Raw genomic sequence first — 17,452 nt, forward strand, 5'->3', positions numbered from 1 at the left:
ATTGTTTCATCCTAAATGATGTGGTTACAGTGGCTGATCTGAGGGCTAATTTATTATATCTTTGAATTTATGAACTATATTTAATGATAAAAAGTGGGTGCAGAGCAGTAATAGAGACAGCAAAAATGCAGTGCAACCAGAATATAAAAACAGCATTGTGCATGAAAAAAGTCAAATAAAAATAATAAAAATGAGAGAACAGCAATGATATCGACACAAACATAAAAGAAACACCACTGCAGTTCTCATTAACATGCTCACAATGCAAATTTCTAGACTTTTCTGACAATACGGATGAAACCAGTGTTCCACATACAGCTCATTTTATTTCTGTACAAGTAGTTACAGTTCATGGCTGATGTCAGTCTCCATTTCATATTGAGTTCACCTCTTTGGTCAGGTATGAGGGGTGAATTACTCCTTCACTCAATGTAAACATGCTCTCAGTAATTCAAGTACAGTTTCTCAGGTCCATATTCTGTACGCTCTATTTTGTATCCCAATCAACACGCAAACACACTCTGCCTCTCTCTCTCTCAGTGTGTGTAGAGCGAGGCGGTGAACACAATGTCTCTGCGTATGGCCAGTGAGGCTCTTTCCATCTTGCTGCCCAGGACGGAGTCACCCACAATGCGTGCAGCCTGTCTCACTTCCTTCAGGACCTCGTCCAGCCTCTGGATGCAGCGTACGATTGTCCCCTCCTGCACATCTGTCAGCTGGGCAATCTCAGCAAACGGCTACCAAACACAAAAACATCATTATGATAGATGGATGGATGCATGGAATTTCATAATTAGGTCTTTCTTAAAGGATAAATGTGTCTCTATGATAGTATTAAATAAAAACTATAATATCAAGTGAACTAAATGAGCAGCCACCGTGCTGACTGGATCATGTTTTTTAAGGTCAGTGCTCACCATGCCTCTTGCCCAGCAGTACACAACCTCAGTCAGGCCAAACTTGAACTGGGCCACAAAGTCTTCAGCAGTCTGAGGTATCCCACAATCCCTCTGCAGCTCACCAATACGCTGTGCCACGCTGAGCACTTGATTGATGCCCTACAAAAGCAAGAGAATTGAAAAATTATTTAGAATTGTTTAATACACACAAACACACACACACACGTTTGTTTTAGTGAAAAGTGGGGACATCCCATAGGTGTAATGGTTTTTATACTGTGGAAACTGTATATTCTATTGCCCTACACCAACCCTACACCTAAACCTAACCCTCACAGGAAACTTTGTGCATTTTTACTTTCTCAAAAAAAAACTAATTCTGTATGATTTATAAGCGTTTTGAAAAATGGGGACATGGGTGATGTCCTCATAAGTCACCCTCTCCTTGTAATACCTGTGTCATACCCATGTCATTATACAAAGTTGTGTCCTGATATGTCACAAAAACATGCCCCCCCCCACACACACACACACAAATTACATACACACACACACACTTAGTAAATCTATAGAAACCGAGCATTTTCAAGTGGTCTCTTAAGTTTTTCCATAGCTGTTAATGCTTTGTAAAATATCTTAATTATTTACTCATCATTTAATATGTTATCCTCCATTACAGTTAGTATTATATGTGTCAAACACTGATTAATTCAATGAATTAAGTTGCATCTTGTGTTATTAACCAAACTAGATGGCCTAAACATCTAGATTTACATATCAATCATAGCAGGATCTCTCAGTCCAGCACTGCATCGGTTTCTCTTGTCCTGTGCTCCACTCTCGTCTCCATCTGCTGTCTAAGTGCTTACACAACCAGAGCAAGGCCAGCGAGGCAGTCAAACAGTCAGACTGCAGCTCCATTACCTGAACGCCCTCACCTCGCAGCGTCTGAACAGCAAGGGCTTTCTCACGGTCGCCTACGAGCCTCTGTGAACTCTATATGTGTGCTTCACAGTCTTGTGTCATGACTTATTCACGGTCCCTTTAAAGCAATTTCATGTTTCTGGGCCGTTCGACAACACACACCTACATGCTCGTGTGCGACTGCATCCTTCGCTAAAGGCATAAAGCTAAGCATCTCTTGGGTGTCGAGCTCAGAGAGCCGTGTAAATTCACATCTATCCATGACCATGATGACAAGAGTATCTGATGCTTTATATTCTAATGGCTATGGGCTCACACGAAATGCTTGATGGCCATAATGTATTAGCATGTGTAATCTCAGTTTTCAATCTCCGGCGGCTGTGAGAACATGTGGCGAGCTGTGCTTTACCTCCTGTAGCGTGCTGGTGATGTGCGGCTCTATCTGGGTGTTTTGTGTGAAGACGAGGCAGGACAGCAGGGCGGCGCTCTCCTCGGGGGCGAGAGGACTCAGTGTGTTCTCAAACAGGAGTTCGGTCAGGAGCAGCTCATGACTGCTGATCTGACACGCCACACGACCCTTCAGCTGAACCGCCCCAGTGCTGTCCACATACTGCAGCGCTTCCAGCACCTGTCAAAACAGCACTATACCGTCAGCTATGACTGTGGTTAAAACATCTGGGACAATAGCAAACATTTAATGGTGAAAAACAATTTAATGACTGATGCACAAAAACAATTAATAAAACAAACAATATCAGGTCTTCTTTTTCCATAATTAAAACCGTTGACATTTTCCTGTCTCATGTTTCAAAGGCATTACACTGTTATCTGTTTTTCTATTGTACATACAGTAATGATTTAACGGCAGATTTCACTTATAATTAAACTCCAAGGAACAGTTCACCCAAAAAATTTAAATGCGCTGAAAATGTACTCAACCAATGTAGATGAGTTTGTTTCTTCATTGGAACCGATTTGGAGAAATGTAGCATTACGTCACTTGTTCACTAATGGATGCTCTGCAGTGAATGGGTGCCGTCAGAATGAGAGTCCAGACAGCTGATAAAAACATCACAATAATCTACACCACTCCAGTCCATCAATTAATGATGTGTAAAGCTAGATGTGTGTGTTTGTAAGAAACAGATGCATCATGATGTTTTAACGGTCGCTTCTTGGCAAAATATGAGGCTATAATTTCTATAATAACGCCCATCAACTGTTGTGCTTTTTCATTGGATAGAAGATTTTATTTTAGCCGATTTTAAGTTAAAATGCTAGATTTATTTTCTTACAAATATGCATCTTTTCCCTTTACAACATGTTAATTGATGGACTGGAGTGGCGTGGGTTGCTGTGATGTTTTATCAGCTGTTTGGACTCTCATTCTGACGGCACCCATTCACTGCAGAGGATCCATCAATGAGCAAGTGACAACGCTACATTTCTCCAAATCTATCCCAATGACTGTGCATTAAAAAACATATTACTGTGCTACTGAAACATATCCATTGATAATGTGGACATGCAGCAGAATGAGTAGTAGATGGACTGACCTTGATTCTCTGATGGTACTCAGGAAGCAGTGTCAGTGACTGATCTGACACCAGGAACAGAAGCTTGTCGAGTTCTTCCTGTACACACATCCTCTCCTGCACACGTGCAAACTGAGCAAGATATTCACACAGAGAGAGAGAACATGAAAATGAGTTTATCACTCTACTCCATCAGCGCTCTGCAGAAGGTGAAGGCTGGAAGTGATTACTGAGAGCTAATGAGACACAGCCTTATTCCTCGCTGCCACTGTCACACTCAATAAATGAGAGTCTTCAGAGAGTTACTGTGCCAAATTACTAAATATAGATGAGAAAATACAGCCGAGGATACATTTAGATTAGAAATGATTATTTTCTTCTTTTGTCTGCACAGTGGATTTGGACATGACCTGAAACAGAAGGAAAAACACTACCAACCAAAGGTTTGGGGTCACTAAGATCTTTTGTTTTTGAAAGAAGTGTCTTACACTAGTTATATTGTGAAATATTATTGCAATTTAAAACAACTGTTTTTTTTATTTGACAGGGTTTCTGCAGGCTTTATGAAGACAGGTTTTTAGAACCAATTAAAAAACTTTTAAAAATACATTTTTATAGAACACAATTCATTGATGTGGTCTGTAAATGTAAATGTCTTGTATTAGCAATGCTTCAAAGTATAAAAATGCAACCACTTCCAACAGATCCAGAGAAAAACGTACATCAAAATATCAAAATACATTTACTTGAAAAGCAAAAAATACATAAAATAAGTCGTCTTGTTTAATGAGAAACTGATCAAAATGATTTGAGTTTGATGATTACAACAACAACAAATATCTTCCAAAATCTATTTAACTCAAAAGGAAATCATGTTCAAAGCATCTTCTTTTTTTTAATGTTATATATATTTTTTGATTTATTTATTTATTTTTGATTAACAGAATTTTCAAACGAGCAGCATTTATCTGAAATATAAATCTTTTGCAACGTCACTTTTTATCCATAAAAAAAAATAAAAAAAATCTCACTGACCCCAAATGTTTGAGGTGTAATGCATGAATGTGCCACATGAGAATGAGAGGCAGACCTGTTCAGTGAAGGTGGGCGAGTGGATGCAGTGGAAGTCTTTCAGACAGTCCTGTAACACTCGGAGCCTCATCACTCCCTCCACCACATCCACACCCTTCAGGTGCAGGTCATTCACAGGGTCAAGGGTCGTAATGCCGTTTGGATTGGCCTCAGCCAATCGCAGGAGCTCCTGAGTTGCTGTAGAAATAGCCTGACCCGGTGGATCCAGTCTAGAAAGGGAAGTTTAACTATTATCAGTACCACAATTCAGCAAATGCAAAACAATGGAGATGAATACATACAGCACGTACAGACCTGAAGCGTGGCTGCTGTCTCTTATTGTAGTTATCGATGATTCTCTCTGGGATGACCTTGAGGGTTTTGGTTGTGATGGCAGAGATGTCCTGCAGCTTCAGTTTCTGCACCGTGTGACTGCAGGGTCCTACACACACAGCCACACTGTAAATCACACTTTAACAACAAGAGAAGCTGTAGAAGTAGGTGAGACGTTCGTGATGTGAATTAATGTGTGGGCAGGTAAGATTCGGGGGTGGATGTGATGCTGTGTGTGTGTGTTTGCTCACCCTCTGGAATAAACAGTGAGGAGCTGTAGATGGGATGGAAGGCTTTATTAGACTGATCATCACCCGCTGCCTCCTCATTACCCTTCTCACAGATCATGAGAGCGGTGAACATGCGATTGACTGCATCGTTGGACACCTGATGGGAAAGAGAGAGAGGAAAACTAATACGGGAGAGTGAGGTAATATGTGCAACTTTCTACTTTAGTTGTCCTCAAAAGTTTGGGGTCATTTTTAAAGAAATAAAACACATTAAATTGAACAAAAGGAACAGTGCAGAGAGTTTCGGAATATTTATATTTCAAATAAATGATGTTCTTTGAATTGTATATTTATCCTTTAAAAAAGCATCATGGTTTCCACAAAAATATGAAGCAGCACTACTTTTTTCAACATTGATAATAATCAGAAATGTTTAATAAGCAGCAAATCATCATATTAGAAGGATTTCTAAAGGATCATGTGACACTGAAGACTGGAGCAATGATGCTGAAAATACAGCTTTGCATGATGGGAATAAATTCCATTTTAAAATATATTAAAACAGAAATAAGCTCTTAAGTTGTTACGATATTTCACAATAGTAGTTTTTAATCATATATATTAGTAATGCAGCCTTGTTGAACATAAAATACTTCCTACAAAAACCTTAGTGAAAAAAATATATATAATACTCAGGTCATCTGCTATACACACAAAAAAAAGCATCCTTGATATACGGCCATAAAAAATAGAAATATGAGTTTAAATAAAACAAACTATCCGGCTAACTGTGTGACAAACCATTAAGGAATAGCAAAATAACATGCATTCTAATACAACTATAAACACAAATAAGTAAAGCAACTAATTCACATTTCAAAAGTATGAATAATATTGTAATAGCATCTGCAAAAGTAATAATAACAGTCCCCCAACTGAAGATGTGTTGATTACGGAGTCTGTTACACACCTGTAGAATGACTCCCAGTGCGTTGTGATGCTGGCTGTTGTTCACCATCACCACCCTCCCCACAGACAGAGCTTTGAGTCCATTCACTGACTCCAGCACAGCTCGCTGAGACACACACACACACACACACACACACACACACACACACAGGGACAGCAGTATTACTAAATAATAATATACTTAAATAATTAAATATATATATATTATATATATATATATATATATATATGGAATATTTAAACTATCTAAATGTAATCATAATGAATAATGTTTTATTTAATTTAATGTTTATTTAATTGAAAATAAATTGTCCTTTTTGCTTTTATTTCACCTGATATGATAACAACACAAATTTGTAAATATTTTAACAATTTAAATCATATCAGTGTTATTTTAGCATCATTTCACTGAAATACTTGAATATTTTTGAATAACATGTTTAATTAGTTTTTATTTTAAATTATATTTGCATACTTTCTATATTCCATTTTTTTTTCTATTGGTTTTAGTGAATTTTTAAGATATCTTTGTAGCTGTTTGTTAGTTTTATTTCAGATTGAGTTATTTTGGTACATCAAATTAAACAAAATGAAAATAGAAATGTTTTCATACGTTTTTTTTTTTACCGTACAAATGTATTTTATTTCAGTTAATGTAAAAAAAAAAAAAAGTTATTTTTTTTATGGTCTTAGTTTTATATCAAGATCTTTCTTTTTGTATTATTCAATTAATTCAGTTCTGTCTTTTAATCTAAAATTAAATTAGCTGGTTTATAAGTGAATATAACTGCTCAAATGCTGGGAATCAAGTGTACAACTCTGTGATAGTGCTCACTGTGATCATATCAATGTGTGTGTGTGGTTACACTTTATTTCAAGGTGTCATTGTTACAGACAGTAATCACATATTTAAGTACTGAGTTATATGTATTAACTACATGTACTATATGGTAAGTCTTAGGATAACTTGCATGTAATTATGCATAATTCATTGTTATTACATTGGTAAGTACATGTAACATATGTAACGAGGACACTTTTAAAATAAAGTGTAAACGTGTGTGTGTGTGTGTGTGTGTGCACCTGCAGGGTCTCTGTGGTGATGCGCAGCTCTGTGATGGTGTGGTAATATGACAGTATATCAGATAACTGCCCCTCCGTGTCCAGCGGAGGGAGAGAGGACAGTGTGTTTCTCAGTTCACTTATTCTCTTCTCGTGAGCCTGAGCAACACAAAGACAGAAATGACTTGGCCAACCGAAAAGGGTTTCATAACATTTCATCACATATTTCAGATTTCCGCCTATAAGACTGAATTACAGAGGCAGTTACTGGGGCATGCAAACCCCACAGACACTTCGCCGTCATGCAGGGACTGCTGGGAAATGAGGCTGTTTACCTGCGTGTCCCTGTGGTTCTCCGAGAAGCTCCTCTTCATCATGTCGGTGACCCTCAGGGCCTCCACACGCAGCAGATTGAGGATCATGGTGTAGGTCAGTCTGAACTGAGACTGCAGCACAGTCGGCTTCCCCTGACACAGAGAAAAACACCACACACCATCTCAGAGTTTAAACTACAGTAGTATGGCTTTAAAACATGATAATCAAAACCAATCACATGGTTTTTTGCAGCAGCGTATCTGAGGTACAAGCTGTAAAGGCACAGCCCTATTCTGGAAAAGGGGGCGGGGAGCAGCCGCTCATTTGCATTTAAAGACACATGCACAAAAACAGCATGCTTCTGCTTCCATTAAAACAGGCATTTTCAAAATGATATAATACATTATCAGTGGGGTATTTTGAACTGGAACTTCATAGACACATTCTGGGCACACCTGAGACTTATATTTCATCTTGTAAATAGGGATATGATAGGTCTCCTGTAGATCACACATCATCGATACATTGATTGCTAATATTTAAACTAAGGCTATGGCGAACAAACAATAACAAATTGGCTTCAAACCATGAACATAATAGCATGAGGACACAACGTAACGATGTGTGCATCATGATGCTCTTTGTGCTCATCCAGGGTAAATAAACATCAGCTAACTGAAATAAGTACTAACATTTAAAAAAATAATATGTAGAAATATTTGATAACACTTCACATAATGCTTAACAAAGTTAAATGCATCATAAAAGTATTCATAGTGTATGTTGCAATGCATTATATCTTTCCATAAATAACTGCAAACAAAATTAAAACATTATAATTTTTGGAGATTTGTCTGATGTGTTTTAATGCGTTATACTTTCTAAAGTTTTCAAACAATGAATAGATGAGTATTATAATATAATATGACTGTGGTTACAATCATTCACTGCATTGTACGGTGTATTACAAGGCATAATTAATGCATTAAACTACTTTCATAATGCATTATATATAAAGGCTTTAAGTAAGGTGTTGATGTATATGTTTCTGGGTTTGAGTCATCCTGAGGAGAATGTCTGCACCCTGAGAGAGATGTAGGTGTTAAACACACTGACCAGCATCATGGCGTGGAGGTCGCCCATTTCATGAACTCCAGCCTTACAGAGGATGATAACGGTCCCTGTAGCATCCAAACCTCTTCTGCCAGCACGGCCCGCCATCTGGATGTACTCACCTACACACACACACACACACGCACACACAAACACACAGACACAGACACACACACACACACACACACACACACAGTTTTACATATATTAAACAACAACGCTGAGCCTTCTTTTTTACCATTTGAGGCCATTAAGATTTTTTTGACATTGTGACACTATTTTCTAGATAATTATTCAGGGGAAAATATCTGTGAATTTTATTTGAGATTAAAATTTAGTACAACGAATATTACCATGATAGTACCATTTAAAACAAGTTTCAAATCAGTTCGATTTAACTAAATGAAAAGTGCCAGTAAATACATTTATGATGTTTAAAAGTTTTTCTGTTTCAAATAAATGCTGTTATTTTTCAACAGTTTGAACAAACATATTACTGTTTTTAACATTGAGAACAATAAGAAAAGTTTCTTGAGAAAGTAAAAATTAAAAATTACATTTTAAAATACATTCAAATATTCAAACAGTGTTCTTACTGTATCTTTGATCAAAATTTAAAAGATTAAGAAATGCTAATTTTTTGAATGGCAGTATATACTTAGAATTACCTTTCACAGTTAATATATCTTTTTGTTTTTATTACAGTATTATTTTTTTTACATTACAGTAGATTACTGAGAGTTTAATTGTCATAAAAATCACTTCCTAACAATGTCCTATAAATGGGTGTCTTTTTTTTTTTTCACCGAAGTAAAATTTTCATTTCAGTAAAATGCATAATTGTCTCAAAAATTAAAAATAATAATTTATCACTTTTCTTTATTTTAATGGTGGGGGTGAAACGTGACCCAGACATGCTTTTGATATGTATCGTGCACATTTCCCCAAATGTTTTATGAATATCTATTTTTGCAACATGCAAAATGCTTTCAACACAATGGCTAAAACAGGGTCTTCTTCACTCAGACGTGTGCTGCATTTATAAAAGCAGCCAGCTATACTCTCTCCCTCTTTCCTTCTCCATACACACTATTATAAACAGAAAAACAGACCGAAGCAAACTCAAGCATCTCTCTCTCACACACATCAAAAGCGGTCACATGTGCACAAACATCTGTATCACTCCAGCATAATTCATCTGCTCATTCATTAGAGACGGCTAAAGCATCATCAGCAGCATCTGTCTGCCTGTAGCGCCTCCGCCAACAAGTATCTGACAACTTCTTATAATGTCTACTGTTATGATAATACATTACAAATCAATTATCATTTCAAATGAGGAAACCTGCAACAGGTGTGCTCAAGACACGTAAGGCAGGAAATGTTTGGACAAAACAGGCATTTTGTTGTTTGAAATGTAAGACCGCAGAGGAGCTGTGTCTTTACCGGGCAGCAGGTTTCTGAAACCAGTGCCGTCGTGTTTGCGGATGCTGTCGAACACGACGGTTCTGGCTGGCATGTTCACACCCATGGCAAACGTCTCTGTAGCAAACAGCACCTGGAAGAGAGAAAGATCAACTTTGTTTTATTTTTGTCTTCAAATATAGCTTTAAATAAAGCTTTTCTCTTTTCATAAATATAGCTTGTACAAAACGTCTGTAAAACAAACCTTTACTAAACCTCTGGAGAAGAGCATCTCAATAATCTCCTTCAGGATCGGCAGGATGCCGCTGTGGTGAACACCAATCCCTCTCTTCAGCAAATCACGCATCGATAGGATCTGTGGGGACAAAACAACGCTGATAAACACCATAACTCTAGGGTGAACATTGACCAGGCTGATTAATCAACAAATATACTGCAATTTTGAACCTAATGCAAACCAATCTGTTTTCAAATTCATTACATATTTTGTAAAAGGATAATGCATATCTTTGATTTTCAAATATGTTTAAATATGTTTATATATATATATATATTTAAAAAATTCAAACCGAAACCAGCTTTCTTATTTCACAATATTACAGATTTAACTGTATTTTTGGTCATATGGTCACAGCCTTAGTGAGTATCTTTACTTTACTTAATTTTACTTAAAGCCGTTAGGTATAATGCATTATAAAGGTATTTATAATGTACTCTGCAATGCATTATATCTTTTCGTAAGCAATTGTTACCAAAGTTTAAATGGATTATAATATTTGCAAATTCACTGTTGTATCTGATATTGGTTGTTTTCATGTGTTTTTACGCAAAGATGTAACAATGAATAGATAAGTGCTATAATATATAATAAGATGCATTACAAGGCACAATTAATGCATTAAACACTTTTATAACCCATTACATATAAAGGCTTTAAGTGTTAAGTCTTCGAATTAAATAATGCATTTTCTTTTACTGCATTACAGTAGTAAATAATTCTTTTTTTTTAACCGTCATGAGAAAACATTATTTATTATTATAATGCAAAAATGCATGATTTAATTTTGAAAGACAACTCGAAGTATACACTTCTATTTAGTACACACTAAATAATTTAGGACAGTTCAACAGAGCAAAACATCTTAAGGTCCTAAAAACAGTCTTCAAGTTAAAAAAATAAAATAAAATAGATTAAAATAGATTAATTAATAAATTAATTAAATATAAATATATATATATATATATATATATATATATATATATATATATATATATATATATATATATATATATATATATAGTGTTAATTTAATTTCAGCATTTCTGTTTGTTATCATTAAACTGAGTTAGCAATCTGTAATTTTGTATGATGTATAATTTATCAGCATTATATTGGATACAAGTCACCTTGTTTTCCAGATATCAGAATCAGCCAATGAAACCCCAGATGTCCTGTACCTGCGGTAGCTGCCGGTCGCCTCCTCTCAGCCTGGTCAGGCTCTTCTGCAGGAAGGAGTGGATCTCGCTCTTCTCTATGGAGCTGGTGAGGTCCAGCGAGGTCAAAGAGCGGGCGTTTTCATCACAGCGTGTCCGAGAGAAGGTGAAGGCCACCACTGGAGTCTGCTGCCTCTGAGACAGATAGTTCAGCAGCGTCTGCCACACGGCTCGGTCCTGGTGGATGAAGAAACACCGTGGTAAAAACACTGTAGTTGTTAGAAACAAAGACCTGTTTAAAAGGAAACGATGAGAGGTTCAGACACTGACCTGACTGGCTGTTGTGTTGTGCTGCGATACGTTCTTTGTGCCGAAAGACTGTGCGTGTTTACTAGTGCGTTCCTTCTTGGCGTCCACTGCGGCATAGTAGCTGAAAAACAAAACGTCGTTTCAATTTGAAAGCACTTTTCTATAAGCTTTGTAAAACTTCTTCTGAAGTCCACTTACAATGTAAGTCAAAATATATTAATCAATTAATCTTTTTTGTGTGTATATGTAATTTTATACACAATTTTCAACCCTTAAATATTAATGTTGTCAAACAATTAATTGCATCCAAATTAAAAGTTTTTGATTAAATTATATTTATGTGTACTGTGTATATTTATTATGGATATATCAATACACACACAAACAGTATATATTTTGAAAATATTTACACGTTTATATATTCATAATATTGTTATATTTTATATTATATATATATAAATATATTTAATATATAAACATAAGATTTTATTTTAAAATATATACATGCATGTATATTTGCATTTGCATTAGCATATTTGTATTTATATATGCATAATAGATATACACAGTATACACACACATATTATGTAAACAAAAACTTTTATTTTGGATGCAATTAAATGCGATTAATCATTTTGACAGCACTAATAAATACATTTGAGTTGAAATGTTACCTTTACATTGCATTCACAATATACTATTAATTGATTTATTATTATTAATCCGCATTCCAAATGTATTTTCTCTATTTTACATTTTCTTTCATTTATTATTTCAAATAAATGGCGTTACATTGAGCATTCTATTTTTTAAAGAATTCTAAAAAAAAAACGATCAAACAAAAACATAGCAGATTCCCAAAAATATGAAACAGCACAACTGTTTTGAACATTGATAATAATCAGAAATGTTCTTGAGCAGAAAATCAGCATATCAGAATGATTTCTGAAGGCTGGAGTAATGATGCACAGGAATGATTAATTTTTTTAAACATATTATTTTAGAAAACACTTTTTTAAATTGTAATGATATTTCACAATATCAGATTTTGATTCTATTCTGGATCAAATAAATGCATCCTTGTTGAGCACAGCTATTTAAAAATTATTTGAAAAAGTTGAAGTACACTGACCTCTAAACATCTTGAATAAATCTGAAATGCATTCTTGCTTAAAAAACAAACAAACAAACAAAAAACAGCAACTATCTGACTTAACGTACCCTTTAGTGAGGAAGTGTCCAGTGGAGTCCAGCAAAAGGAAGAGCTCTTTCTGAGTCTTGGTGCTGTTGCCGGTATACAGATAGTGCTCGAGAGGAACAGGCCTCTTAACGGTGCTGATCACATAGATGGGCCGCTTCTTGATACGCCTGAGCACAGAGAAAGCACAGTAAAACCCTATGAGCCACACAATCTACAAAGAGCAGGATCAAATCCAGTTTCATGGCTTTGATGATACACACACACCCGATCCATTCACTGAACTCCACTGCGTTTGGCACCGTGGCGCTCAGCAGGATGATGCTAACATGCTCCGGCAACATGATGAGCACTTCCTCCCACACCACTCCCCTCTGACAAACAACAACATCACATCAGATCTGAATGCAGCAGAGAGAAAGCCTTGCATTTTTGAACTCAAATCATCACCTCTGCGTCATTGATGTAGTGAACCTCGTCAAAAATGACCCATTCCAGATCTCGAATGACCTCGGAGCCGTTATAGAGCATGGATCTGTTAGGAGGAAGACATGCTTAATAACAAAGACCGTGGAAAAAAAGATGGATTGTGAGTAACTGACACAAAGGCCTGCTGCTGTTGGATAGTCACCTCAAGATCTCCGTGGTCATGATGAGACACGAGGATTCAGGGCTCAGCTGGACATCTCCAGTCAAAAGTCCCACATCACCGAACGTGGTCTTGAAGTCTCTGAACTTCTGATTGGACAAGGCCTTGATGGGGGATGTGTAAATGGTCCTGTCAGGAGTTGACTTAGTTAGCACATTTCACATACAATGGGAACTCAAAGTGCTTTCCATTTAGGCTTTTAACACAGTTTAAAAAAGATCACTACCATTGCAATTACATTTTTATAAATACGTAATATTATTATTTTTTTAAGCAGTGAACATGCATTTTATTTTAAGTGCCAATAAAGCACTGCTATTTTTGTACCAGTGATAATCTATCATATATATATATATATATATATATGTAATTTTTTTTTTTTTTTTTTACTTTTCACTTTAATTTGAATGAAAGTTTACGGAATTTAGCAGTTTTTTTATTTAGAAATGTTTTATTTAGTTTTTATTTATTTGTATTGTTTTAGTTTATTTAGTAATTTTAATACTTCAAATTAAACCAAAGTTAAACTATAGAAATATTGGTCTTGGTAACTAGCTTAAATAAAATAAGTAAAAAATAAATAATTTTTACATTTAGCTTTATTTTGGTGAATTATTTTTTTATGGTTTTAGTATTATTTTACAAACCTGCAGTAAAGACATGTATAACCTTACAAAATATTTCTATTTTAAATAAATGTTGTTCTTTTGAACTTTCTGTTTCATCAAAGACAAAAACATGTTTACAGTATATTAAGCAGCACAATTTCATCACTGATAATAATAATAATAGTTTCCTGAGCATCAAATCATCAAATTAGAATGATTTCTGAGGGATCACGTCACACTGGAGTTCTGTTGCTGAACATTCAGCTTTCATCAAAGGAAAAAATAAATATTTTAACATGTGGTAAAATAGAAATGAGCTCTTTTTAATTGGAATAATATTTCACAATTTTAATCAAAGTAATGCTGTTTTGGTGAACATAAGAGACCAGTAAGATCCCAGTCTTTTGAACGGTAGTGTAATTAAAATAAAATAAAATAACTGACATGATTGAGTCAGTTGACTCTGGGTCTCTCATACACACCTGGTCATGTGTTTCTGGGAAAGTGCAATGGCGTATTCAGCCACCACGGTCTTGCCGGCTGATGTGTGAGCCGCAACAAAGACAGAGTCATGAGCTTCGAGCCGGAGAATAGCCTGCTTCTGAAACACATCCAGCTCGAAGGGATACTGCGGGAACAGAGAGAGAAAAAAAAACAATCCAAAAACTCACAAAACCCACAGCTTTGAAACTGCAAGACGATGAACATACAATGAGATCTGACCTTGAAGGCTGGATCAGGGATTCGCTTGTAGAAGTCGTCACAGGGTGAGCTGATGTCCACAGGAACGGCCCATTTTCTATCGTCTCCCTTGTCTTCTTGCTGCACTTTCTTCTTTTGCTCACTCAGACGCACTGTGGTCGCTGAAGGCTGAGAGTCGGCTGAATCCTGATGAGTGCATGTGGTTATGAAGAACATGTGTTGGGTAAATAAACCAATGAGAATTTTTTTCTACAAGTTCTACACACTTTAATTCCCAGATCCTCTAGGCTGTTAGTCCTGGGCAGTTTAACGGTCTCCTCTTTTTGGGAGACTCCCTCTTTCTCCTCTGGCAGGGCGTCGATGACATCATCAAAGGTCGACAGGAGGGACAGCAGGTTGACCTCAGTCTTCGTGCTTTTGGCGTCTAAAGGCATTAAAGAGATAAACGATAATCCTGTCATCATTTACTCATCCTTATTTCGCTCCAGACTTAGAAAGTCAATGCAAGTCAATTGTAACCAACATTCTTTCAAATATCTGTACATGCAGAGAGCAATGACGAAACCCGACCTTTGTCACTGAAGTCCACACCAGCCTTCAGCCCAGGAGGAACCGTCAACAAATCTAAGGCAAGAAATAACTGTCATGGTTTCTTTTTCTCTCTCTCACACACACACTCACAGAATTAAACACACCACCAACCTTTCTCAAAGTCAATGTCTTCTTCCAGCTCGGACTTCTTCTTGATCTGTTCCAGCGTCAGTTCTTCCATTCCAGCTGTAGGAGGACAGCAGAGTGAAAAACTGGACCATTTTGAAGCAGTTATGAGAGCTGTATCTAAATACTGAACCTGGCAGGAATGGGTAGTTTGTGTTGCTCCCTCTCAGGCTCTCTGACGGGGGTCCAGGCGGTCTTTGCAATGAGAGAGAATTTTTGGCAGACAATGCTGTGTCTTCTAATAACACCTGACATAAGAAAAAACAATGTTATATTCGTTATAAAAATGTAATTTTATATATATATATATATATATATATATATATATATATATATATATATATATATATATATATATATATATATATTAAAAAAAAACATTCACTGTGAATTCCTTGTCCTCATTAAAAAAAAATAATTATTATAATTTTATTTTACAGATGAAGAGCATATTTTAGGCTACAGCTATTAGCAGCAACTCAACCAGAAATCAATATATTGTGTTTATTAATGTTTTAAATTAGCTTTTATTTTCAGTCTTCATTTAAATTTTACTTTAGGTTTTTGCAGTTTGTTTGTATTTAAATATTTATATTCAATTTATATTTGTGTCAGTAATTATTTGTAATATTTTAACTATTTCAACTACCTATACCTATACATATATATATATATATATATATATATATATATATATATATATATATATATATATATATATATATATATATATATATATATATAGGTAGTTGAAATAGTAGTACCGGTATATATATATACACATTGCCAAGGCAACTTTTTAAAGTTTTGATATTTTATATTAAATTTATTATTTATATATATATATATATATTTTTTTTCATTTTTGATTAACAATTTCAAGTTTTGGGTAGCAATAACAAAACTGAATCTATCTTTAAAGACTAAAATGGAATGAGAAAACAAACTTCAAGATGGACAAAGGTAAATGTGCTCCAGTGTAACCTCAGTGAAATCCAGCAGCATGCCGGTGGTGGGATCTCTGACCACAGACAGACCCGAGTGCAGAGGAGACAGTGAGCAGTGCAGGAGAGAGTCCACCTCGCGCCCTCGCGTGCTTATCCTAAAGGACACATTTGTAATTGACAAAACTGAGTAAAGATATGATATATATATATATATATATATATATATATATATATTGCAAAGACAAGCACTATGTTCTGCAGGTGTCTCATGTCATACTTAAGGAACTTATGGAAGGCATCATCTACATCGTGTACAGGGAGCCACGCAGGGTCTCGGAGGAAACGCTTCTCTACCTCTGTTTTCAGATCCAGGCACGTAGGAGGGAGCCCATGGGGAAGCTGAAAAAGAGAACAATTCCCCAATGTAAAACAGAATATAAACGCAAAGTTTGCATACAGAAATGAATAGCATTATTATTTTAGCACTGTTAAAGGACTAACTGTGCTGTGTGGAGGCAGGGGCCTGTTTTTGGGCAGTGGGTGTGTGATGAGCTCAAATCTCCCCGAGCAGCCCATCTCCAGCAGAGACAGGGGCAGATCATCAGGACCCACCGGGGGCAAGACTACACACAACAAAACAACAGTTTAGCAGGACTACAGGCAAATACAATGACTAAAATACTCCGAAAACCTACGGATTTATCACTGTCAGATGGAGTTTGGCAATGCAGTTGGCTGCTGAGCTGGCTGTCATATGAGCGAATTATAACAGAAAATCACTAAATCCTAAACTGGCTGCTAATCGTGTTAAGACACCACACCAGGTACACACCCAGAATTACAAATCCCCCCCCAAAAATAAACTACTATTGTATTTTTCATACCTATTTTGTCCATTTCACTCTGCAGTTCTTCAGTGTCAATAAAAAGTTACAGTCTTGCAGGAAGCTGCGCAAAACTAAAGGGACGGAAGTTTTTTATTATTTTTATTTTTATTTAATTTTTTTCCTTT

The 17,452-nt window shown here is 35.9% G+C and overlaps 1 protein-coding gene across 2 annotated transcripts; it reads right to left on the bottom strand.

The window, feature by feature from the left end:
• Window positions 1-306: 306 nt before the first annotated feature.
• Window positions 307-17,419, bottom strand: LOC127979527 (helicase SKI2W-like). Of its 2 annotated transcripts, XM_052585047.1 has the most exons (29): window positions 17,325-17,419; window positions 16,942-17,063; window positions 16,718-16,839; window positions 16,478-16,595; window positions 15,627-15,741; window positions 15,479-15,553; window positions 15,347-15,400; window positions 15,043-15,200; window positions 14,798-14,962; window positions 14,557-14,702; window positions 13,449-13,595; window positions 13,268-13,352; window positions 13,085-13,191; window positions 12,841-12,987; window positions 11,641-11,740; window positions 11,335-11,547; window positions 10,121-10,231; window positions 9,898-10,009; window positions 8,455-8,573; window positions 7,359-7,490; window positions 7,045-7,182; window positions 5,963-6,067; window positions 5,014-5,149; window positions 4,745-4,871; window positions 4,449-4,659; window positions 3,380-3,490; window positions 2,233-2,451; window positions 918-1,058; window positions 307-737 (listed from the first exon to the last, which is right to left on the bottom strand). In XM_052585047.1, exons 1-29 carry the CDS (start codon window positions 17,335-17,337, stop codon window positions 537-539), a joined length of 3,750 nt encoding a protein of 1,249 aa, XP_052441007.1. In that variant the 5' UTR covers window positions 17,338-17,419; the 3' UTR covers window positions 307-536. The 2 variants fall into 2 exon arrangements, with proteins under 2 accessions (XP_052441007.1, XP_052441008.1); XM_052585048.1 differs by lacking the exon at window positions 7,045-7,182.
• Between the last annotated feature and the right edge of the window lie 33 nt (window positions 17,420-17,452).

This window comes from Carassius gibelio, chromosome B19 (assembly GCF_023724105.1).
Source record: "Carassius gibelio isolate Cgi1373 ecotype wild population from Czech Republic chromosome B19, carGib1.2-hapl.c, whole genome shotgun sequence".
Taxonomy (NCBI): Eukaryota; Metazoa; Chordata; class Actinopteri; order Cypriniformes; family Cyprinidae; genus Carassius; species Carassius gibelio.